At 43.1% G+C, this 26,302-nt stretch overlaps 1 protein-coding gene across 1 annotated transcript in view; it reads left to right on the top strand.

Annotated features, from left to right (window-relative positions):
• The window catches only part of rsrc1 (arginine/serine-rich coiled-coil 1), a 78,600-nt gene that overhangs the window by 21,591 nt on the left and 30,707 nt on the right, over positions 1-26,302 (top strand). The window contains exons 5-6 of the mRNA XM_011608412.2: positions 8,672-8,708; positions 16,690-16,741. Coding sequence (XP_011606714.1) covers positions 8,672-8,708; positions 16,690-16,741 — 89 coding nt within the window. The remainder of the gene's footprint in view (positions 1-8,671; positions 8,709-16,689; positions 16,742-26,302) is intronic.

The raw sequence follows: 26,302 nt of genomic DNA, 5'->3' as shown, positions 1-26,302 counted from the left end.
GAGAAATCTGGCCACGTTTAATCACAGGAGAGACACACCGAATGGGCGATAGAGAGCTGTGACAATCCACTTAGTGCGCTCTGTAATCTGTTTAACCATTTAGTGAGTTGTTTAAGGACTGTGCAAACACTCACACACGCACACATACACACATGCGGACACATTAGACTCGCTGCAGGCTTCTGCTGGGCGCAGAACACTCAGCGTCCGAAACTGCTTCTCGGTGCAGTAACATGTTTAGAGTTTTGTGTGTGTTTGTTTGCGTATGTGTGTACTGTGTTTGAGACCTGCTGCATTGAGAGAAGCCAGGAGCCTGGAGCATGATGACAGAGACCAGACCTGGCCAAATAGAAGATCCCCCCCACCCAATCCAATTTCTCTCCTCTCCTCTCCTCTCCTCTCCTCTCCTCTCCTCTCCTCTCCTCTCCTCTCCTCTCCTCTCCTCTCAAGAGTAGAAGGATAGATAAAACAGACAGAACAATGCTACTTTTAACTTGTGCTATCTTGAGAGAAATATGGCGTTGCCAGTATGGCCTAATGGCATCGATTATACAGTATCTCCTCCAGACATACTGTAAAGTACATTGTCTCGATAATGGTAGTAAGTAATAACAAGAATGTGAAAATAAATTTGGATGAGGCATGTGAAAGCTATTTATCCCGCCTTCTCTTTATTTTCGCATTGATGTTACTAATGGACTAATGGTTTCCCTCGTTCATGTGCTCCTTCACTGTGCCACTGTTGCTTGTTTCATCGCTGCAGTCCTCGTTTGAACACACAGACTGGATCTGAGTGGTGTATCGTGGTGATATTCCAGAAGTGGCAGGTCAATAATGCAGACTGGGTAGTTTAAGGAGTTCTTTGTTATAGGTTAAAACTTTCCAGCTTAAATACAGCCTGTACACGCTACAGATGGAAGTTTTGAAAATATTTGCTTTCGTAAAACAGTTTGTAAAGACCAACACAAACTCAGAATTCCATATTCGGTATGAAATAGACATTAAAATCTGCTGTGTTGAAGCAGGAAGACTTATAAAAGTGTTGCAACCAGACTAAGAGTCAAATCCACTACATCATTTTTAAAGAAATGTGGGTTTAATACAAGTTTTTGCTTTATTTATTTCTATTTACCAACTTTTATCATCTTCATATTTTTCCTGAACATTTCCTTGTATATTATGTTACATAGAAAAAAAGCCAGTTTGGCTGCTCTGATTGTGTCCGTTCTTGTAAATGTAAGCTAGAAACTTGCTTCGACCTTCCTGTCTGTTGCCGTGCCTTGAGAAAACTCGCTCCTTTATGCGTCTGTGAGTCGAGTAAGTTGTTGAGTCTATTTGTTTTTCTCAATCACGATGAGTGTTTGTGATTCCAAAGTGTTGAAATTGTGGGGGGAAAAATTAAATATTGGAAAAATCTCAAGCGTCCAAGTTGACAACTCTCTTTGTGACCATTAGTTGCTTTGCTACAATATTCAGTAGTTGTCACATGTTTGACTGTAATCTTGAAGTATGGACATAAATGGATTCTATATGCAGCACGTGTGTCTGCATGTGTGTATCCTCCCAGTGTTTGTCCATCTGCATTAGTATGAGACCCCTGTTAACTGTTTTAGACCTCCGTTTCTTAAAGTCACACAATCACCGCAGAGCAGACCGCAGAACGCTCGGGGCAAAGTTGTTTTGTCTTCTGACGGACAGAGAGAAAGAGTCTTATGGAGGGGGGGGTTGGAGAATCGGCGCATGAAGAGAAGTGAAAAAGGCAACGTAGAAAACGGTGCGTAGGTGATATGAATAACAATGTACGTGGTGTGTCTCTCTGGACCATGATAACCTGCAGACCAAAGCCCGCTCCTTGTGACAGGCTGGCCTTTGTGGCCACTTTATCCCGTCTGTACACTTGTAAGGTAGAGCCGGGATAATCGCACCTAATCTAATTAAGACTAAAGAGGGCCATGACTGAAGCTGGCCAGAAGCAGACTGAGCACACACACACACACCAGCAAACACAGCTCAGCAGCAAAATCCTGTTTTCATCAGAAAAATAAGGTTGTCATATTGATTATGCAGATGAGGTGCTAACGGGGACTAACTGCCTCTTGGCCAGCCGGTTACAGCTGACACGAGGAAGAAAGGATTAGGTCAAATGTGGCTTGCAGTTTTACTTCTTTATGTATCAGTTTAAGGGTAAAAGGCCCTGTTGCCAGTAAACATGACAGGCGGACAGGCAATTTACATGTTTGTTTTAATTCTTCTTCCAGGTTTATTTTTTATTTTACACATTTAAGTCATAGTATGAGTATACATGAGGTGCAACAATGCAGTTTCATCATTTCATCATTTAATTAGTTTTGGTTGAGCTTTGTAGCAAATATAAAAACATTTAATATAATTTAAAAATATTTCTCTTTAAGAATATTTCTCTTATAGTTTTGATAGAGAGAAATGACCAAAGTTAATAGTAATATATAGTCAGTATATTACAGATAGTAATAAATATGGTGATTATTTGTGACTGTGACAAATGTACACTTTTGTCATTAGGGTGAAACAGTTACAGTAGAATGCAGCCTAAAGCCCACATAAGTGAAACTTTTGGTCATCTTCATTACAGTAAAAAAAAAAAACACTTTAGTTTGACTAAAGTAATCACTTGACTGCTGCATCTCGGGACAGATAAGGACACGCTGTATATGCACGTCAGTGAGGATACGCCATGTGCACAGACTTGTCTTCAGGTGTAGGTGTTGCCAGCCAGCAGCCAGATTGCTGTTTCACCCCCCTTCACTCCTGCTCTATAGAAAGGCCTGAGTATTCTCTCTGTATGAGGGTGTGATGTACAATTGAAGGGCAGGATTGAAACTGATTACCTTGTTAACTCCTGGCACCCGCTGGCAGCTTGAAATAGACCTGAGCGCCAGGGACTGATTTGCAAATGAATTACCCCCTTGCCCAGCCCCTCCCTCCCCTCCCTTTCCTCCTCCGTGCCGTCCTCCTCCTTTTTCTTTTTTTTTTTTAAAGTCTATTCGGTGCCAGAATCATCTTTTTATATTGTGCCATGACAGATGCTGTGCCGGGCTGCCATTGTTCCCTGTCAGTTTTTCTGGGACCGCGAGGAGAGCCAAAAGATTTCCACATGTGATTTTTTTTTTTCCCTAACACCAGGGTCCCTCCTGCAGTATAGCCCATCGCTTTATTCTTTGTGTACCAGCGCTGCAATCTACAGAGTTACGGAGCAGGCGGAAATATTGGGGACCACCATTGTCTCCATTTCAATGATGGAGAGGTATTTCTCTGATTAGGAAAGGTTCTAATTGGGAGGATATGAAAAGGAGCGGCAGCTATTGAAGAAACCACAGGGAAATTGATTGCTCTCCATGTCCCCCTTTTGCTTTTTCTCTCCCCGTCATTGTCCCTCTCTTCCTTTATGTATCAAATTAAAAAGAAGTCAATTTTCTTTCAAACTTGGCCCCAGCATTTAATTCCCATAAGCTCCAGAGTCACTATAGTCCAGTCTTGACGACGGATAATCTGCCGAGATATTTTCACTCCACAATGTTTCATTTGCGAATGAAACTTTCACACGATTCATCAATACTGATATATGATTTAGTGCGTAGTAAATATTGTATAACCTACCAAGTATAAAGCAAAAGATTGTTACGTTTTCAGCAATTGAAGGCTTATTGTCAAAAAAGCGACCAAATACATAAATATATCTGTTGAAAATTAATTTCAGAAAGACAGAAAGTATTGGGGGTTTTACGTGATATAAATCCTGTCATTCTGTTTATATTCTGGCTCCACGAGTGTTTCTGTTACTACACAGGCCGCACATGAACAGGTGTCTGTGGCGTGCGTTTCTTGTGGGGAGCCACAAATCCCCCCTTTCTTAATTTCTTTCTTTTCCCTGACTTTTTTATTGACTGCGCTTAACCGCCTGTAAGCAACATTAAGTCCTGGAATTGTTTATCCTGTTTTTAATAGACTTCTTCTCTGCACCATTTTGGGATTATGCTAAATATACCCCCCCACCCTACCACCACTCCCCCATTTCAACTATGGACAGCTTGCAAACTCGCCCGTGTGTGTGTGTGTGTGTGGGGGGGGGGGTGTATCTGCACGCTGAATTACATAAAAAGCACAGGTCTGTGTTTTGTGTGCTGCATAAGAGACTGACAGCCCTGAATGCACACATACATTATCCCTCTGTGTCTGTGTGTGGGGTTCATGGGGGGTGTTTTCCAGACCCCTCCCCAGCTGTACAAGCCCCTAAGAAGTAGATGAAGAATACAATTTCAATGTCAATTGGTAGCTCTTTTTAAAAGGAGCAGTGAAGATGGTGATCAGGACTCTGTGAAAGCTGCACAAGTTTTTTTTTTCTTTTATCATGTATGTTCGTGTTTATCACCTTCTCAACCAAATGTCAAGCCTCAGTTCTGAGGTAAATAGGCAGATGTCACTGAAGTGTGTGTGTGTGCGTGCGTGCAGGTGTGTGTGCAATGGTGTCCCCATCACATTGACTGTTTAATAAATTTGCCTGCAATTCTATCAGCAGTCAAACAACATCTCAATGACGCGCTTGACAAGGCATGCAATTGTGGAAAATGGACACACACACACACACACAGAAACACACACAGTTATCTGATGAATGATGGCTCTTTCATAGTGTTACAGTGTCTCGTTTTCCCTTTGATGCTTTTCTTTTTCTCCTCTCATCACTATCAGACTGATATCAGGTTGAGAGGCTGCCATAGAGAGAAACACTGTTTTGGTAGCTGAGAGAGAGAGAGAGATGGATGTATTAACTATTTTCAGTGGGAGAAATGCATGATGTCATCAACATTGTCAACAGTTTGGGAGAAAGAAATTCCCAACTTCATTCTGTACTGTGTTTGAAACCGACCAGAGACAGCAAAGTAATGAAGTAGCAGAGATTCAAATATTTTAATTGCATGGACATCAGGTTGTATTTAATAAAGCCATTCACTGCCACTTGTCTGGGAGGATGGCCTGAGCAGTGTGCAAGTAGAATCACGACAACGTCTTGTCTTCCAATGATATTTTTTTAATATTATTGGAAGATATTTCATATTATAATATGTACTAATGCTGTTATGATAATTCAAGGCCATTGCTTGACATTTCATGCACATACAAAGCTAGATTACTCATCATGCCCGTCACAATAAGGTATTGCTGTGTCATACTGATGACAAGTAAAAGAACATTAGTGGCCCCTGTGACTTCATTGAAAAGTGGCGTAGACAACTCGGGATAAAATGTCCACGCTAATGTTTGGCTGATGATCGCCGGGCTAATGGGCAGCTCTGTTAGCTGCAAATCAAATAACTGCCTTTGCATTTTAAGTCTCGCTGTCGCCTCCATTTGACTGACTGAAAAAATGTACCTAATTTATCTCCCCCGTGCCAGTGGTTGTGTGGAAGAAGAGGAGGAAAGGGGATGGGGATCTATGGAAAGCTGGCAGACCTGTAACTTGAACAGGACTATCAGCTCATTTGGCAGGGAGTCTGTAATTGTCCGTTAGCTGCAGCTCAGGGGTTTGGGAGAGGAAACCAAAACTGCGAGGCAGGTTTGTGATCGGGTCAACGCAGACTGAGGGAGGCAGATGAGATAAGATTAGGCACCAGTGGGAGTTACACTTTTCACAGCAAAACATTACCATTGTGAAGAATAGGAGCTAGGACAATCTACAATGATGGAACAGAAAGTTGATAAATGGATGAATAAACAGAGCTAGGAGGAGGAGATTGCAGACACTGATGTGTTTAACTTGGTCAGTATTGGCTTTGCCAGGCCACAGATTAACCTTTACAGTCGTTCATTCAGTTTTACTTAATTTAACTTGGGTAACAATTTATTGCATCCTGGAGCGATGACACGTGACACTGCTCCTTTCTCTCCATCCTCCACTCTGTCTGGTACCCTGATTCAGCACAGCTCTTCTATACATGTTGAAAATAAAGAAATAGCATTTTCCTCTACGTCAAGTCCAGTGACGGATGAATCATGATTCAATGTTAGGCTTTTCTTGATCCGAACAAACTATTTTTTATGTAAAAATGATGCGGGGAGTTGTATCATGTTGAAGTCGAGGAGGATTTGACGTGTGACTCAGCGGGGCACCTGATAGGTCAGATTCTGTAGTCATGGCTGGTTTAGCAGTAAAGTGAAGAGGAGTTGGATGTTTTTTGAAATGGATGTTCAAATAAACATTCTTATAACTATTGTAATAACTCAAGGAATCTGCTGGAAAGCAGAAAATGATGGGCTGACGCCCTCAAAGGCTGAACCTCGAGCAAATTTGGGGTGAGTTTGAAAATGGTTGGACAGAGCTGCCATCCAGTTTTTGTGGTCAGAACAACCATCTGCATATCAAAATCATGTTTTTCTGAGGCAAAATATTTGCTTAAAGTTAGGAGCTGTATTCATTTCACACCGCTGTATTTCATGCCCTACTGCAATAATAGACAAGCACTGCGGCGTGATAATCTCTGGTACTCTGCATTACTGTTTGATTCCTGCTCTCTATGTCTTCACTCCTTCCATCACTCTGCTGCATCCCTCGCCCCCGCTCTTGGCCTCGGTCGTAATGCGCCCCGATGGTTGTAGCGAGCAGTCCACAGCGTCTCTGAGGCCTTGTGCTACACCACCATTACTATCTGGCTTGCCTCCACTACAAATTGGATGAACAGGCACTGACACATTTTCAATATTATTACATTAAACCAAGTGGATTTTGATTGATAACCTAATATTGGGCTAATGCAAAACATCAATCATGGCAAGTATATTAATTATTTAATATTGTGGTGTAATTCAGAAATCGATGCCGCCTCGGCACGGAAAGCGGAGGAAGGGAGGGAGCGAGGGAAGCGAGAGATAAGGAGGAAAGGAAAGCTCCGTCCCTGTAGACCTCAGCAGATTATATGATGATTTGAAAAGAGAGATGAGATGTAAAGCGATGAGTCTAATGGATGGATCCCCTCAGCCCGGGTGCGGACAGCGACGCCCAGCTTGCCCTCGATAACATCAGGACAGCAGATGACGAGGTGGAGATATTAAATGCAAGTGAAGAGCTTCATAAAGGGTAGATCAGTGTGAAAAAAGAATGGCGAGGGAAGAGGAGTGCGAGAGGAAAGAAAGCAGAGAAAAAAGCTCAGAGAAACAAGTGGAGGAGGAGGGATTGAGTGCAGCGTCTCCCCTGTGTTAGATTGTTTCTCACTAATTGCGCTTCATTAGTGGATTACACACACTGTCACCACGGTAACAAATGTCTTGCTGTCTGGTTGCCCGTCATGTATAATGAATGTGGCGGGGTGTTTGTCACAAAGTAATGTAATTACAGCTAGATGAAGTTTGCCTTAAGTGGTCGACTTGCATGTGGCTCCACGACCAGAGTAAACAAGGAAACATCCCTTTTTTCCCCCTCAACACTTCCTGTTATGTACAAACTCTCTTTGTTGAAAGGTTTCAGCTTTCTACCAAATGCAGAAATACAGTTTTTAAGAATATTTCTGTGTCTAGCATTTGTATGTTGTGGTGGAAGTTTGCAGCCTCAGTGTGTGAAGGCTCTTCCGGATGGACGGATGGACGGGCGGTGGAAAGTAGGAAGGCTGGGATGGATTAGAGAGCATGTAATTTTAGAGATGGTGTAGATTTACACCGTGATGCTGCTGGCTGCATTAGCGACTGAAGCCTGTCGATAAACCTTCCTCCTTCTCTTACACACACACACACATACACACACGCGCACACACACAGTCTGGGTGGAGTTGTCAGTAATGGGGGCCAGAGCTGGAAAGGGTGCTGGGGTGGTGGGGTGCTGTGTTCTCTTGATCTGTTGATTTCCACTGCTGCATATTTGAAATGTGCCAAAATTGCATCTATTATTTACTGCCAATTTGCTCGTTTTAAAACCCACTACCCCGCCCCTCCCCTCCCACTTCCTCGGCTTGCTATTCTGCCGCCGCTACCCAGATAATCACACACACATTTTTTATTAATTCATAGATAATAAGCTCCGAGTTCTGTCTTTGTACTTGGAAATGATTGGGACTGCCAGCACAGCGCGGCATCGGTGCTGGTTAACCTCTCTCTGGTGTTGATGCAAACACACACACACTAAACAATTCAGACTGAAAAAGGTTATGGTGGGAATAATTCCTTCATTATCTGTCTTTTCCCCTTTTAAACAACATTAATTAACCTTTTTCGTTCCTTCATTACACATCCTTTTCTCTCTTTTTCACTTGATCAGTGAAACTTGGACTAAGTGTCTATTTCTCACTTTACCAACAAGAAAATTAGTTCAAGGCAAAAAAAAATAAAAATTGGCAATTAAATGTGTTCAAGGAAAATCTCTGCTGCCAGTTTAGAAAAATAAATTTCCCCGTGCGGCCCCTAAATGTTTACATTTAGCTTAAATTGTAAGAACAAATTGCGAATTACCTAATTAGTGAAAAAAAACCTTTAATTAGTGATTAAAATAACAACAACTGGAAGCCATAATTCCAGACAGAAATGATTATGATGCATTTCAATGGTTTGTTTTTGTGTGTGTGTGCATGTGTGAGGAAAAAAAAGTCCTTCTATGAAATGACATTTTGCGTTGCTATATTTACAATGGGGGAAATGTGTTGTGTTGCAGGGATGCCGCGAACATCAAAGGCGGGCTAGAACATCTGGTAAGTTCTATTTGACACCCTCCTTTTACCCCTAAACGCACACACGCACCGACACACACTCTCATGCACGTTATGCTCTTTGATATCTGCATCCCTAATGAAACCTCCGGAATGGGAGCTGAATACCTGCAGCTGACAGGCAGGCAGAGAGGGAGGAAACACTGATTGAGGGAGGGTAGTGGCTCCTCCAGGGTCTTGTCCATCTTTAATATTAGCTTTTCATTTATTCCCAATCCTGCACTCACGCGCAGGTTATTCATTCTGTTCTCGCTCAGCTGCGAACATTTTTTTTATGTGTATGTACCTGTTTGCTGATGAATGAAAGGAGGTTATTTTCTCCTCCTTCCTCCCTTCCTGCCAGCGTGGGTCCTGCACTCAGTCTTCCGCCATCCCCGAACCCACTGGAGACGTCCTCCAGGGACCCATGTGAAAATTTAATGGTTTCCAAGGTTTCTGCTGCTCCTCCCTTTAATATGGGGTCAGAGAGAAAAGGTTCTCACTCTTTTTTTTGGGTGGGAAGGAGGCGAGGGTTTGATGTGCCCCGTATTCCAGGGTATGAATTATAGAGCGGGGTCAGCGACGGTCCCGACTCTCCGCGGATGTCGCAAGCCCTCCCTCCCTCACCTCGTTGCATACTAAAGTGCCGCTGCTCTGCCGTACGTAAATGACTGCCCTCACCCCACCATGAGTTACACAAATGACCCTGGATCTGCCAGACCGGGCCGGTGACCCTAACAGTTCTTCAAAACTCTCCACCAGCAGGCGAGGTTGACTTGCCTGAATCAAGCCTGGTCTTCCACTGACAGGTGGTGTTCCTCCTTTGGCAGCTTGTGGCACATCAACGCTATAACTTTATTTTATTTTGAGTCCATTATGTCATGTATAGATTTCTGCTATAGAATCCAACATGGTAATGGCCTGGCCTGTGTTCTGAGATAGCGGCGCAAGCGTCCGGAGGTGTGATTGATGTGGTTCTTCATAAAAGGTGGTGTGAATTATTCAAGAGGGCATAGCGTGCATAAACAAGAATAATCAATACGCCCATTGGCACTTAAAGTACATCTGGGCAAACATTAAGCAGTATGGACTTACCCTTAAAGCCAAGTGGAGGAATGCCAGCCGATTTCCATAAGACACAGATGATTCTGGGTCAGTATGGCTGCATGGTAGAGCACAAATAAATGCAATTTATACAGTATAGGTTATTTGCATAGCAGTATTTTCTTTGATGGCTTGTTTTCATGGCAGAGGTCAGAACGTGTGTTTGTTTACTGTAGACCTATATGGACAGATGGAAACACGCTTCTATTTTATGTTTTTTGCTTGATGCGCACATTGTTTTTTTCCTTATGGTTCCTTTATTTGAATCTGACATTTCAAACTCCAACAGTATGATAAAGGTTTGAATTTATGGATGCGTTGATGCGTATAGGGAGATTGCTCTCCTGTAGTCAGCCCGGGGAGCACTGGATTCTGATTAGGATTCAGAACCGTAAATAATGAAGCCCATCTCCCTCCGAGGTGGAGTTGTCAAGCCACTCTAAATGTTCCCCTTCATGGTTTAAATGTACGTTCCCATAGATTTCAGGTGTTTGGATTTTATTTGGATGACCTTCCTGATTGATAGCACGTTGACACTCTCTTTGTTATATCATCTGTTGTCTGTTGTTTTTCCCAGTTAAATTCATTCTGTTTTTTGGAAGTCGTCACATTTGTATGGATGTAAATCCTCTGCTTGATTTTCCTGATGAACAATCTCTGCCTGTGAAGCCAGTCTGAGTGGCTGCAGCACAGTAATTAGGTTGGCAATCAAGATGTATGTGGTCTGAGACTTGTTTCATTGTTCACATTTGTTTTGTTTTTCACGTCTGAGCGGCTCGTTTGCGATCTTTGTGGCTAGGCAGGGAAAAGACTCAAAGTTAATTGCTCCCAGTGCTCTGCGTTATTCCCGGGCTTTTTGTAAGCGCACGGAACGGGGGAAGCACCGAAGTTTGAGCCGAGCGATTCCTCGCTCTGGGAGGATCGGCGCGCTGGTCAAAGAGGTGGCCTACAGCAGCTAATCACTCCAGATGCACCGCTTCTTAGCAAGGGAAGAAGAAAGCCGGCAGCTCGATCAATACGCGAGGAATCAGCCTCATCAGGATTACCGTCTCAATCAGCAGCTGGACCCATCGTTCTGCCTGAGGATGGATGAGAGATGTTGGAGAAGAACGGGGGAGAAAGAGGGAAATGTCATCAGCCCTGGGATAAGTTTTAGTAGTTGCGGGTTAGTGTAAAACTTCAAGATGAACTACAGTCTAATTTCAAAGATGTGCTGTTATTATGCTGTTATATCTTTACTGAACTACGGGGCTACTTGTAGATAATTTATAACAGTGGTACTGTTAATTAGAAAATTACCTTTATTTGGATACATTCATAATGCTTAGAATCAAATCTCAAAATGTGAAAACGGCGTATTTCCAATGAATGTTTCTTTCTTTAAAAAAGGAAAGTTGTATTCCTTGGTACCTGTTGGTGAGCCTTTTTTCCAGTACATTCAAGGATCCTGGAACTAAAGAAGAACATCAGCTGCAAGAGATATACTTCATTTAATGTCATTTGTGTCAGATATTTTATCCTTTTTGGTGTTCTGACATAGATTTAGACTTAGAACTGTCAGTTATTAAACAATGATTGCTAATATTATTCATCAGATTTGATATGTTTTACTACAGGCTATTAGAAATCTAAATAACTAAAAGTTTAGACATGAACTGGGAATGTATTCCATTAATTCTTTAGAAATTTATTTGGGCCTGCACAGCACTCCTGATCCTGTGTTCTATGTGGGTCGGCGGGGAAACGGGATGGTGGTCCCTGTGTTTGACAGGTCACATGGCTTTCTTTACAGAGGGCTGATGGCCCTCAGTGAGTTGAAGAGTTTACTTGGGCAAATGGCCTCTGCGGCCTACTGACAGATACACAACAGCAGCTGTAGACAGGACAACACTCAGACACCATAAAAGAGACAAACCGGGGTCACCGGCTGTGCCAGAGGAGCAACCTGATCTTATCAGAGTTCTGCAGAGTTCAGACTGGAACTATATTATGTGATTATTTTTGTTGTTTCCCACTTTTATCCCTGTTCTCAGGCTTGAATTGTCTTATTAAACATCTTTATCTCTTCCTTTTTTTATTTCTCTCTTTCTCCCCATCTAATGTGCTGAAGAGATGGGTAAAAAACCTCTGGATAGATAAAGGATGGGATAGGGGGTGGCTTTCGTGTTGATCATCCGAAAACAGATTTCCATGCTTATTACACTAATGATTTCAGGATTTTTGATGTATCAGCGGGGGTTGGGAGGACTCAGAAGCCTGATTGGCGTCTGTGAGGGAGTCTCGTTCTCTCTCATCTCGTGGCATTGCTAAGTGATGGAATAATTTGAGTAACCTCTGACTCCATGCAGGATGTTCAGAGCCCCTATCGCCGCCCGCCGCCATGCCACAACGCCTCTCCCGCTCCTCAAGTGTTCCCCCAAAAATCGCCCTCCCAAACAAAAGCACGATTGCATTAATTTTCAAATGATCATATTACATTAAGCGCGGGGATCTCATATATCAAAACGTGAGAACTACTCCCTTACTGTATGTGCTCCATCTTAATGGTATCGCTGGATGTCAAGGGCATGGAGGAAATTAAATCGGAAAGTGCAGATAGACCAAAGAAGATATTATCTCTGGATGATTGCAGTTTTGATAGGTATTCCAGTGAATTTCATTTTCTCCGGATGGGGAGAAGATGAGTTAGCCTGCACATTTGCTCATTTTTCTTCTACATGATTTATGTGAGTTGAGTATAAAACTCTCTCCTTCCACCCGCCAGCCCCCCTTTCACCCTTTATCAGGAACACACACACACACACGCACACACATACACACACACACACACACACACACACACACACACACACACACACACAAATGGTAGTAAATTACCAGCTTTGAGTCGTATCTTGGATACAGCAGTTTACCTGATTGTATGCACTTATGGTATATAGCTGTGTGTGGGTGCCCTGCAGTGTGTTGCGTTTGCATGTACACGCATGTTTGAGTCATGTGTATTTCCCTTGGATAGTGGGGGGCCATCAACGGAAATTATTCCGGGGGGGGGGGTGGTGGGGTGTCATTACTCAGACTTGTTTACATTCTAAATGTGTAATGAAATCTTGTTGGTAATAATGACGGGAATAAAAGTTTGGAAAATTGTAAAAGTGGTGAAGTTTGAGAAATGAGCCCCGGCCTGTGAAATAGCATTTGGGGGCAGGAAACGACATTATTATGCAGTGCTCCTGCCCGCCTTAGACATGAAGATGAACTACTGGCGGGCCATAAAATGCTGTTAGCCCTAGCCTGAAGTATGGCACATTGTAAAAGAGCCCTGATCCCATATTGCCATTATATATAAAAGTATAGCCATACACAACATTATTTTTCACATAAGATGAGCTCCGATACGGCGGCCCAGGCCCCCCAAATACAAACATTGATAGGCAGATTTCCCCCCACCCCCTTATAAAATATATAAATAAACATATTGCCATGGAACCCATCTCTGCCCTGATCTTATAGACCTCGATATTAAAAACAGAAATATTGCATTTTCTAGGGGCTCTGTTTTCCCCTGTCCTCTTTTGGGTATGGGATGCATTTGTGTGTTTGTTTTTCGGGAAGGGGGGGTTGAAAGATGAGGAGGAAGCTGAGCGGTATGCAACAAATGAAAGCAAATGGAAACAGATGAGGGCGTAAAAAACACAAGATGAATATTTAGCACTTTAATTAAAGCTGATGGTGTGTTTATATTGGAACTCATTATTGACAGATATAATGGAAACTCTGCTTCCATTAGGGTTCATCACAGCAGATAATGATGATGTCATATGTCATTGATGTTCTTCTCTGTAAAACAATCTGTATTGTGGTTTTATTATGTTTTAGCTGATTCACTTCCACATTTTCAACTATTTTTAACCGAACCTAGAGAGGTTTTTTTTTTTTGTTTTAAAGGGACATGTTTATTTTTGACCAATGGGACTCGCCTGGCTCTTACGTCCAGCTGAACACGCCTGAGATTGTCTGTCATCGGCGGTGACAAACCGACAGGCCTACTGTGAGGTTACAAGGTTCTCCTCACTTCTAAGGCAGGAAGTTAACTATGTTAAGTGTCCAGGGTTACAACAATAAAATAATTCCTACAGTATTTTATACCTCCATAGATCATTAAGGTTGCCTAAAATCCTTGATGAGAAAATCAGCTTATGCGTCTTTGGTACCACTGTGTTTTCTCCCTTTTTCACAGAGTGTTGATCATTTCAGGACATGTGAGAAAACCACTTTGCATTTGTACAAACACAGAGAAATCGAGTCCTTGTCTTTGTGTCTTATGTTTGTTTGTGTGCCTCGAAAAAGCACAGCGGCATTTCAAGAAAGACTGCTCTCAATCCCAGCAGGGGGACCTAAGATCTGCCCCTTGGGAGCCCAGTTAATGACTTGTTATTGTTTACTAATGAATTAAACACAGAGCAAGCGGGCACATGTGTGAATTAAAGAAGAAAATAGTGTATGGGAAGCAGACAGAGTCACCATTGCATGTGGGTTCTGCACCATTATGGTGCTTGTAATGATAGTTTAATATAAATTGACCTGCATTAGCTTTTTCTTCCTTTAAGTTCTTTCAGGCTGAATCCATTTGCACATGTTAGAGAAGGTACCACCATAAATCTTTGAGATTGTAGTTGGTAACATGAAATCATATTGTAGGATTTCAGATTGAAGGATGCTGGGAGCCGAATGTGTTCTTCTTTTTCTTTTTTTGACTGACTTAATAAGGAAGCACCAGCGATGCAGCTGCTAAGCCTTGCTAGTAGATCATGCAAGCATGCATACACAGATGGGGTGGTGTTCACTCATTCAATTCATTTTGGACAGATAGTTTGATCAAGCTGTCTGATTACAGACCTGCACACAATGAAAACATGTAATGGCATCACTGTGTCTTCTCTACAGGAAAACAAAAAAATCCCCATTTGAGGGTTTGAGCAGGCATCATAGCCGTTTTCTCTCCTGTTTGCGTTGCTTTACCCACAACCGGCAGCAGTTGTGTGCACGTGCATGCGTGCGTGCGTACATCAATGATGTGCGGACTCTTGCCTAAAGGCCAATGTAAACAAATGCTAATGTAATTACCAAGGGGGCGTTGTAATAAACTGTAACTAAGATGATTGCACGGCACACAATGGTCAGGTTTGTTAAGCCGTGATGTACGATCGCACTAAGTGACTGATTGCACCAAGACTGATTTCTGTAGCATTCCAATAATTCAGGAGGCTAAACCAGTTAGAATTTCAATTCAGCTGAATCCCACCAGGACCTCATTTTCGTGCCACGCAATCCTTCCTTTTGCTATAAAACTGGTCCTGTAGAGCCAAGCATGCCAGCAAGGGGGAATACAATAGTCTGATTTACGGTGCTACATTGCATCTCCGCAAGGAGGACGAAGTGGTGTGAAAAGGGTGTTCACGCTGTGCTCGCGTGTGGGTAAAGGCCTCAAGTGTTCTTCATCTTCTCTGATATAATAGTGATTAGTAATTTTAGCTGTCAAGCAGTGCCAGTCAGTGTGAGGCTGATACTCCATGTCACCTGCTGCAGGCGATGCTCATGCACGGGCGTAGACACATCCATGTTGCATTAAGCAATCTTCAATCTGTCTGCGGTGCCTTGATGTGCGTTCCTTCTAGGATACAGCACTCTGACACTGCTGCATTAAAGGGGGTCATTATATTTCTCGGGCTGCCACCGAAAAAAAGTGACATTTTTGCAAAGTGACAAGTTTACAATTTGATAAATCACATTTCATCGCTCTGGGCGGGTGCTGGAGCCCCGGAGAAGGAGCGGGAGGAAGAAGAGCCATCTGTGGGTGAGGAGGAGGAGGTGGTGGAGGAGGAGGAGGGGGGGGGGGGTGCTGCCTGTCAGCGACGCCTCGGCCCCGTCGTCTAAATGATGCTCCCAGGCAGCAGATTCAGATCTCATCCCCATTAGCATTTAATTTCTCTCTAATGCTACACAGTCGCCACCGCTGCATGGTAACGAGGCCCGCGCGCCTCGGCACCATCGAAGGAACCTCCGAGAGCAATCTGCGAGCGGCGCCTGCCTTTTACAGCCCCGCTCCCTGTCACAGCCATCATTCTTTCTTGACAATTAAGAACCTCAAATCTAATAGCAGAGATATTGGAATTACAGCGGGGCCCTTTTGAGGGCACGTCAGGAGAAAAAGGTGCACCCCTCTCAATACAGCTGTCAAAGCTTAAGCCTCCCCCATTTATACCCGCTAAGCGTTTTTGATGCACACATTCGCACGCAGACGCACACACATATGCCGTGAACGGGAAGGGGAATATGTTGAGTCTCTGGCTGTGATCTCTGTAAAATATGGTCTCGGTGCCCTCTTATCTAACTCTCCAAAGACTTGTTACAGCAGCTTTTGTTTTCTCTCTCTTCCTCTCTCCCCCTTTGTCTCTAAATTTCTCTTCATCTCCTCCTCATTGATTCTCCCCGGTGTGTCGGGGATGTTGTTGCCTTTTTTTTTTTTCAAGAGCAGGGCGTTTAGAGACGACTGGAAGAGTAGATTGGTGAAGTTGTCCCCTGGTGCCCCACAAGGGCAGTTTCACTATAATGGCTGCAGTTAAAGATGATCTTGGGTAAAATATATCTGAGCCTCAGGGATATGGTAGTTTTTAGTATTAGATTACGAAGAGTAGATGAAGTTGTAACAGTGTGTGGCTGTCTGGGCTGTCGCTGGCTTCTTTTTGTGTTATTTCGGGCAGAAGCTCCTCCTAATCCCCACTCAATTAAAGCCACACTCAAGGCTGTCCTATCATTTCCTGTTTTCTCTTTGGGAAGCTCTCTCTAATACACAAGAATTCTGTTCTCTTCTCTTTTACAGACTCCGGCAGAGCAGGCTAAAGTTCGAATGCAAATGGTGCTGCAGGCTGCAGGTAAGTGCATCAATACTGCAAATGTCAGGTGCTCGCTCATCTGTCCCGTCACACTGAATTGAGAAGCGGTTTGCGGAAATACAGTCGGGATCTGTGGCAGTCTGTCGTCAGCTGAATCACCAATTCAGCCTTACTGTATGTGCAGCAGGGAGAAACGAGTCCGTCAAAAAAGATCACAGATGTAAGCTACCGGGTGATCCAAGCAGGGACTCAAAGATAAAACAGCCAATGGGTTTTGCTTATTATTAAGTAATTTTATCGTATATGTGAGTAATAAATCTCAGACACTCAAACAGTTCCTGCTTTGATGTGAAAATGAGTAATACACTCTCAACTGTGTCCCCCAAAACCCCCAGAAAGCCACAAACGCTCATTCTCAAACACTCTTGGTCACATATTCACTTTAGCCTAATTTCAGACCCTCCCCTCGGTACATAAGTCATAGGTATCCTCCGGCCCATGGGGCACTGTATATAGTCCAGTGTGTATTTGAGAGGTAGTGTTGCAGGCCACATGTGACAGGCAGAGATTGACTGTGGAGAGAGATGTGCTCATGTTTACACACACACACACACACACACACACGGGCCCAACTCTGCAGAGCGGGGCTCTGATTTCACCACAGGAAATATATGAAAGAATGGAACATCTATACATCATCCATAAAGTACACAGCAGCCATACTTTCCTCAATCAAGGCAATGTTGTGTTTCTGTGATTTCATCGATTTGACGTTTTTATGCATGTATTCATCGCCTTACGTCACCCGCCTGGACGCTGATTATGTTCTGATGGTCGTGAAGTGATATTAAATTGAGCGTGCGGGAGGTTACTGCAGACACAGACCCAGGACCAGGCGACAGGCTGCAGCAATGTTTCATTTCTTGGACAATTCTGATGTTTTCCTCTTACCTGTAGTCTGACTGTCAGTGGGTGGGCCCTGCTCATTTGTTACAATATCACAAAACCCGATAAAGCGAGAAATAATTCTATTTCGGCGCCCATTGAAGCTTCTGTATCTACAAAAAAAAATATGGATCTGTTCCTCCAGGCCGCCGTTTTGAAATCTTCTCATTCCACTCGGCCTCACGCTTTGATTGTCTCTCCCTGTAATTGTCCCGCCACTTTTTCATCTTTCCATCTTTCTTCCAGCGCTCTTGGAGAGAGGGAGGGATGGAGGCTGAGGAGGCAGCAGCAGATGTTGGGAGGTTGTGTGAATGTTAATGTCCTGACGTAGCCATGGAGCTTAAGCCACCTCCTCCTCCTTCCCTCCGCTCCTCTCTGAGCGCCCGCCAGGCTTTCTCTCCCGGGGTCTCCTGACATCCTTAAAGCCCGTGGCTCTCCACTCCTCTCCTCTCCTACGCTCTCCATCTCCCCCCCACCTCTCCCTCCTTTGTCTGTCTATGGACTCCCTCTCAGTAGAGAGCAGATCATCCCATGGCTAAAGCAGCTCAGGCCTTTGTGTTTGGGGGGCTCTGTGGACCTGTAATGAGCCCCCTCGGCTGGCCCGCTGGCCTGCTTAGCACTCACTGGGGCTTTCTGTGAGCGTGTGTGTGCTTGTGTGTGTGTGTGTGTGTGTGTGTGTGTGTGTAGAGTGGGATAAGGAGGTGAGAGGAGGAGGGCAACACTGGCCCCCAATGAAAGAGCTGGATGGATATGTTTATGGGTCACTTCCTGCTTGGCCTACATATCAAACACACACAGACACACACACACTAGCTCATGCTTCCAAGACTCCCTCACTTGCTGATTTCATCAAAAATCAAAACAAGTCCTTGCGATTGCATTTCCTATGAACTTAGTAGTTTTTAATAGTCTTAATGAGATCTGAATAAAATGGGCTTCATGTTTACAATACAGATATTCGACTTTTACAGATAAAAAAAAGAATTGTTTGGTTGTTTTATAGCGTCATCATGTACAGAACAAAGGTTAGTGTGTAAACATAGAGCCCTTTAAGCTCCACATCAGCACAATGTCCTCATATCTATTATATTTCCCTCTTTTCAGTCGCTCGCTGGCCTCTTTTCACAGGTCCGTCCAGTCCGCTCAAAGGAACGCGAGCACTGTTGCGCGGCGGCGGGCCCCTCTTATCCACCCGTCAATAGGCAGCATTTGCAGAACACCCACCATGGACCTGAGGGTCAAGGGTCATCAAAACCTTCATCTTCTCCCCATTTGAACCTTTGACAGCAGTAAAGCAAACAGTCCTTAAGATCTCATCAGAGGCTTGAACTTGGCAGGGGCTCAGAGGTACAAATTAACGCTCTCCTCTGGTTTGTTGTTTAGTTACCTGGCTGATGTTTATATGGACACTCACTCTTATTTTCTATTTTGATAATCTATTAGCGCATGTGGGTTTAAGATACATTTACACACACTTAAGGATGATTGAGCTTTTTTCTGACGAATGACAATATTAAGCTAAATACAGCTGTTTTTTGTATAGTTTTAATGTAATTAATGCATTAAGACAAAAATACACACTATATCTCATTTATTATTTAGCTGTTTCTCCTCTCCTGGCAGTGTCAGCTTGTCACTGTGTTTTGCACTGCACTGTGGTATTTAGAGAAATTCCGTCCGCATTTCTGCGCGGCAAAAACAAGTTAATTATTCATTTATAATCAAATTCTGAATGTTTTAACTCAGTATGTGTAAATCCCATCCTCTCTCTGTCACTCTCAGATGTATATGGGCCGTAGTTATTGAGATTCTTTACCTTTTTTTAAACAGCCAGTCAGGTGTGTGTTGCCTTTGTGCTCATTTGTGATGCTGTTTGGATGCTTGTGTTAGCATGTGTGGGTCTGTGTTCTGCGTTTCTATTTTTTTAATGTTTTTATATCAGTCTTCTGATCGAGTGACAAACATAAAGAGGCAGTGGGGGGACCAGCCAAGCTTAGCGGCATCATACGATCAGGCTAATTCTTCCACAGTAAATACAGGGTATTAGGCTTCTCTGTCACAGCAGGGGTCCTGTAGAGAATCACACCAACACATATAAACACACACACACTCTCTCTCAAGCTCTCCGCTCCTTCCCTCAGCCTTCCTCAGTACCGCTAACCCTCCCGCTGCTCCCTCCCACCCCCTTAGGCCCTGACAGATGTGTGCTGAACAGACCACATACATGGAGGGTGTCACCTTACCCCCTCTGGAACTAAAGGACTAATGCACCACATTTAGGAGGCTGCCGCCCTTTGTTCTGCCGGGAGAAGCAGTGACGGAGATGCAAAATTTGACACGGTGGCCAGTGGTCGCCTTTATCCACCAGAATTGTGTACTTTTTTGCTTTAAGATCTTCCTTCCATTTTTAATGAGGGCACTAATTCTTTGATTGGGGCAACACAGGACTGCAGAATTCCTCTCACTTCATCTTTACTTCGGGCATCCTGGCAGCGTCTTTCATGCTCTTTTGTAAAAAGGGGGATTTCTCTGTAGAAAACATGACATTTACAGTGTAATAACTCCCAACAATGTGCTATTTTCACAACAGTCGCCATTCATCACTTGAGTTTGAGCATCTTTAACTGAAACTCGGACAACCTGAAGGTTACCTGACATTTTTCAAAGAAGGTGAACGTTTTGTTAAATCGCAGGATCCGCATTCTTGTTTCACAAATGCAGAGTGTAGTTGGTAAATATACAAAGATGGAAAGGAAAAAAAAGTGACCGCCTTTTCCAAATAAAGCAGTTTCCAGTGTATCAAACACACTGTAGCCAACCAGTTGCACAAGCTCAGAAATCCCCTTTGCTTCTGTGCAGGAATGTGTCTCCTTTTGTCCTTCGGGACTGTAATGGCACATGAGTTGTCCTGTAATTAAGTCTCTGTAACCATTGATCAGTTGGATTTATGTGCCATTACCTCACCGTTCCACTCAGCGGCTGTAATTATGTCCCGCAGAGAGACGGAGCGTTAGCGCAGCGCTTCCAGTTACACAGGACCAAAATACCTGAATAAGCTTTTATTAAACAGCCCCCGCCCGCTCACTCGCTCAGCCCCCAACCGAAACTGGTAGCAGATGAGAGGGGCGGATGGATGGATGGACGGATCTGTCGAGCTCACTTGCCATGCCTCATTAGCCTAGCCCCTCCCCGAAGAACCGTGTTTCCATGTTAAAGGTACACATGAGTAAAGAACGGATGCGTTTAAATTTGTCACATTTGAAACCCCCCCCCACACACACATGCACACACACACATATGTGTCAGCGAACCCACTGACCTCAGAGCTGCTCTCCTCGGTGTTTTATGTCTAATTGATTTTTGGTTTGTTTTGCGGGCGTAATAAAAGCAGATGTTTCTCCTCGCCACCCCCCTCCCGCTTTTCCAGTCACAGAACATTTACAGTAACGGAGGCTAATTTTTTAAACTCAACACGATGTGGTTGGCTGATTGAACTCGCATTAGTAACGTCGTCAATAAACACAAAAGTGAATAATAGGCGCTTTTATTTTTCTTCCTTGAGTGAAAAATAATTGACTTAAGATGGTTGTTTAGGGAAACTGACTGATTCATGAGGTATTTTTTTGGGTTTGACCTTTTTTTATGTTTGCATGTGTAGGTCCTCTAAAAGGAGCAGGTTCACCAATGAATGACTTTTGATTTGACCAATTTTATTTTGGTGACGGCCTGTTACATGATTTCCTTTCTGTGGGAGGTTTATTTGATGAATTGCTTACCTCAAGCATACATTGTTCCCGAGGCCCTTTTCCTAGCCTTCCTGTGTGTTTGTGTAAATAGTTATTATGTTGAGGCAGGATTTTAATAGTTCACATCCATGAGATGTTATGTCACGTTAGTTATGAGCTATAAAAGTGTATTTCTGTTAGGATTTATTGCAAACATTTACTGCTACTACTGACAGGCAGCATCTTGGTGTATTCTTGGAAAAAACAGAGATGTTTAAACTCCTCTGTTTCACGTCTCTGTTTATGTGTTTGGAGACACCTGGTGATCCCCCCCCCCCCCCTCTCTCTCTCTCTTTCCTCTACCCTCCTTTCCTCTCTCCTCTCTCTCTTACTCCCCCTCTCCTCTCAAGATTTCCATAACAGAAAAAAAGGGAATATTCCTAATTTGCCGCCTTCCATAATTTAGCAACATATGGTTTAAACGATTTTGATGCAAATGCATGTGCTAATTATTTGCAGACGAGCCTGAAACAGCCCAGCCATTGAAGTGAAATGAAAGCAAATTTGCAATCACCTTAAATTTTGCTAACCATTTGCTGTTAAGTAAACTTTCTAAGTAATTTAATTACTTGGACCGCTGGCAGGCACTCAGGGGCTTTTCTTTTTGCCTCCCAAGGGGGGAGAATGCATACGCTGAATGCAAAGGAAATGAGATGAGTAGGTGAGAGAGGACGGCGTCTTCCGCTATCAACAGTATAGCTGAAATCTCACTGTGTTGAAGGTACCGACAGGGAAAAGCATTTTTTGGTCTTGTCCTTTTTTTCCCCCACTAAATGGTGGCGAATCTTTTAACAAGTCATCCCGTAACCACTGTTGTGTTTGTACGTGTTGTTCCAGGGGTTGAGCAGATGTCGCGGTCTGATTGGCCCTGGAGCAGACATTAATGGATCGCAGCAGAGTTTAAACGGCGCATTTCTGCCTTCATGATTTGTAATCATTTCTACCGTCTGACAAACTATCCCTCATAGCAGCGAGGGCCAAGGAGGCAGTGATGGCAAAAGTTAAATTGAATTTTGACTCGTATTGTGTCCATGCAGCAAGTTTTAGGCTCCAGCTCTTCACTTTTGGCTGCTTTAGCACTTTTAATTGATGTATGTAAGATGACATCATCAAAAGTTGAAGAGAATATTGTTGGCGACATGTCGCGTTTCCTCTTCTGGGAGGTTAATCAAGCTTGGTTCAGAAATGATTTTGAAAAACACAAAATCAGGCTCTCGGCCTTCGAAATGCAAACTAATGCTGTGGGTTGTGCTTGACTTTTAAACCCTTTATTAAGTTGTCATCATTTAAATGTTTTTAAATGACCATTTCCAGATGAGGATGCAATAATTTTGAAATAGTATAAATGGGGCTTTTGAAAAAGACATCTAATCAATTCTCTTGCTCACAGCGATTTTCTTTATTGATGACATCATCCGGTTTATGTTTAAAATCTCCATCTCCATGTTACATCAGCACCACAGGCCTGTGAAACACCTTTATTATGCAAATAACGATGGATGTGCATGTTAGATAAGAGATGGGTGGCTCATTTGAGACACTTTCCTCAGCTTTTTCCCCAGTGCATGCTGGGATCCCCCCTCCCCCCCTTGACCCTGAGTAAAAATAAGCGGCTATCGGAAATGGACGATCTGTCATAGACGGGAGAGGATGGAGATGCAGGAACCTTGGCCTTCACACACCAATCATACTTGCTTCTTCTGGCGGCCCTTTTGATGATTGAATTGATTTGTTGGATGACTTTTAAAGGTAGCAACAACTCCAAGGCTTGTCTGATGTCCTCTTAGAGATAACATATTCCCTAATAATAGTCGCTGACAACGTGTTTTGTGTTGTGTTCACTGTTGTTGCGGAATACTAATTAATTTGGTACTTTGCCTTAAACATTGAAGTGTCGCGCTTACAAGGCCTTACAAATCCAAATCCAAACTAATCCAATCGCTCTCTTAATCAGATCTGATGCACTTCAGAAATGTAATTTAAAAAAAACAAAACATAGTTTTCGTGGTTCAGTACATTTGGTGGACTTCATTTAGAGTACGCACATACAGACTCAAACATCCGGTCTGAACATTAGCTGTGCTAATGTGGTTATTAGTTCTTCGTTATTCTTCTCTCCAGAAGTGGCTCTTTGTCGTCTTTCAGCTGCTGCACGCTACGATTGTCTATCAGTTGCACTGTTACTACGTTGCTTCTGGTTGGTATGATTTCTTTATTCAGACGTGCGTGGATGCAAAATAACCTAAGGGATCAGCCTAACGGCAGATATTGGATTATTGGGAAGGAATCTTGGCAGGTTAATCCGATTTCTCATAATCAAATCACTGACTGATAAAGTACATGTCGTTTTTCTGTTTACAGGGTAATAATGTTGAAACTCCAGTCATCAGATGATCCGATTTTTATGGTCACGTAAATGCAACGTTGAGATCTGGGCAATTTAAAAAAAGAAAAAAAAAGTCCATTATCAGTCCTGCACAAACTTCCCATTTACACTTACACTCACTCAATCTTTACATTTGAAATTCCCTTGTAGTTTCTCCTCAGAGCTCCTCGTTAAAATGTCCTTGAGAAGGAAGCTGAATAATGTGTTCGCGTGACACGTAAAGTTGTCACGCTCCCATCAAGCTGTCACACTGATTAAAATTTGGCAGCGGTAACATTTAAAGAAACATAAACATGGCTATAAATAAGAAGGCTGCTACTGGGCACGGCAGTATGTAAACGATGTAAATGTATTTACCCAGCGTCAGTCACAATGTACATAGAGTGGAATCATTACCTTTGTTGTTTACTGGTTTTTGACCTTGGATGTAGCAGAATACTAAACAAACATGGTCTTTTCTCAGGGTAACCATAAAAATGCATTTTACAACGTAAGCTAAACATAAACATTGTCAGTTAACATGTACTTCCTGTCCTAAAACACTGCAAATCATCTGTAGATGTTCTTGCTAGCATAGCTCGGCTTAACTTTTCTGCAGCTTCTGCAGCTCCACCTACATGCCTGCTCCTCCACATACAGGAAGTCCAGGGCTGGGATGGAATTAAAGTAATAAAAACCTCTTTGTTTTAGTTTGTATTGGACCATTCATCATCAGATTATTTAATACGAGGCTGTAATTGTGCCATCCCCAACCATCACTAATGGCCGTGTTCGTCTGTGTTTGCTTTGTTGATGGAAATGAATGAAATTAGGATAAACAACCGCAGAGTCGCATGTAATCAAGCCTTGATTAATGCGCCAGCATTTCAGCACTGTTTCTCATTCCACAACACCTGATATCTTTCCCATAAACAAATTCTGTTTGTCTAAATGAAGAAATTAAATGACGCATTTGATGAGTTTATGATTGACCCGGTCCAGCTAGCGGCTCATTATTCTCTGTCTGTTGAGGCCAAGAGGTATGTGACTAATGCTCTGTCACTTCCTACACCAGGATTTATTGCTGCCACTGATTAATGGCAGCCGAACAGCATTTTAATAATTTTATGATTGTGGTTTCTGGCAGTCACAAAGAGAGAGAACGGAAGATAGAGGGTAGCAGGAGGGAGAGGGTGTGTTTGTGCATGTGCGCGCAGAGTGTGCGGGGTGGTGGCGGGGAGTACGCGACAGAAACTGTTCATCCAGATTAAATGTTTTTTTCTTTTTTTATGCAAACGCAGGCTGTGCAGATGGGGGCCTTGATGATGCGTTACGTGAACCTCCACACAAATCTTCCTGTCTTGCACTTGAAATGTAATTCGTGCTCTTTACAAAAAAACAAAAACGCCAACTCGTTAACGCGTTTTTTCGGTTCCAAAGCGACAAATTCGTCCAAAGTGGCCCATTCCCGAAACGATTGTTTCCCACCAAGACGTGGAGAGCACAAGCGATCTGGCTAATGACGATCAGCCGCTGCAGGTTGGAAGGTGCTGGGGCCCGTTTTGCTACAACTGATTTAGATTCTGATTTAAAAGAGCAGAATTATTGTCCCGTATGGAACATTTCCCCTGACATTTTCCTCATAAACCTTCACATTCATCTCTTTCTTCATCAGGGGCCAAGTTTCATGTATTTTTTTAAATTAAAAATCAATCTTTCCCCCTTATCAAACTCCTTGAATATATGAGAATTGTAGTTGAATCAAGAGTTCACATGTCACCACTAGCTTGGAATCAGTTTTTCATTTGACTAAACTTAAAAAAAAAACCGAAAGAGCTGGCAGATGCTCGTTCATTGCACTGTCCAAGTGATTCACATAAAAGATTTCCAAAGACTTGATGAGGGGAAGAGTTAAGACGACAACAACAGCCTCCACGTCCCCTTTGTTGGTGTATTAGCCTAATTAACTCAACTGTTGCTACATCCTCCATGTTTTAATTTAGCTTAAAGGAACAGTTCACTGGGAAATAATAATGCATCGTTCATTCCTTATTCATGACTCTCTGCTCTGTGGGTGGAGTGGTGGGGGACGTGGGTGGACTCGTTGGCCTTCTTGAACTTTTTGAGCACTTGTATACAGCACCCATGTTTACAGCACAACATGTTTCTTATTTTAGCCCTGAAATTAACTCTGTGTCAGGAACGCTTTAATGTCCCGATTATTTAAGCCTTTTCGACATATTATGACCCTCTTCTGTATGTTTGATGTATTAACGTGCACGCGCGGGCTCTTGTTTGTTTTCATTCTCATCAGGGCCAGTTAAACTCAGCATTCCAATCCAAATATCTCGCAGAGGTTTGCGTTCCTTTCCTGCCACAACAGCGACCTTTCAAAGTGAGCGATAGTTTGAATTAGATTAACAGAGGTCATTTTTCCTGACTGGGAGACACGCGAGTAAACGCAGAAGGGCCGATAAACATTTAGACACCTGTCGTCTCCAATCT

The sequence above is a fragment of the Takifugu rubripes genome, chromosome 11 (genome assembly GCF_901000725.2).
Source record: "Takifugu rubripes chromosome 11, fTakRub1.2, whole genome shotgun sequence".
In the NCBI taxonomy this organism is placed as follows: Eukaryota; Metazoa; Chordata; class Actinopteri; order Tetraodontiformes; family Tetraodontidae; genus Takifugu; species Takifugu rubripes.
Note: the sequence above shows the minus strand (reverse complement) of the source record. Positions and strands in the feature narration are given on the sequence as shown.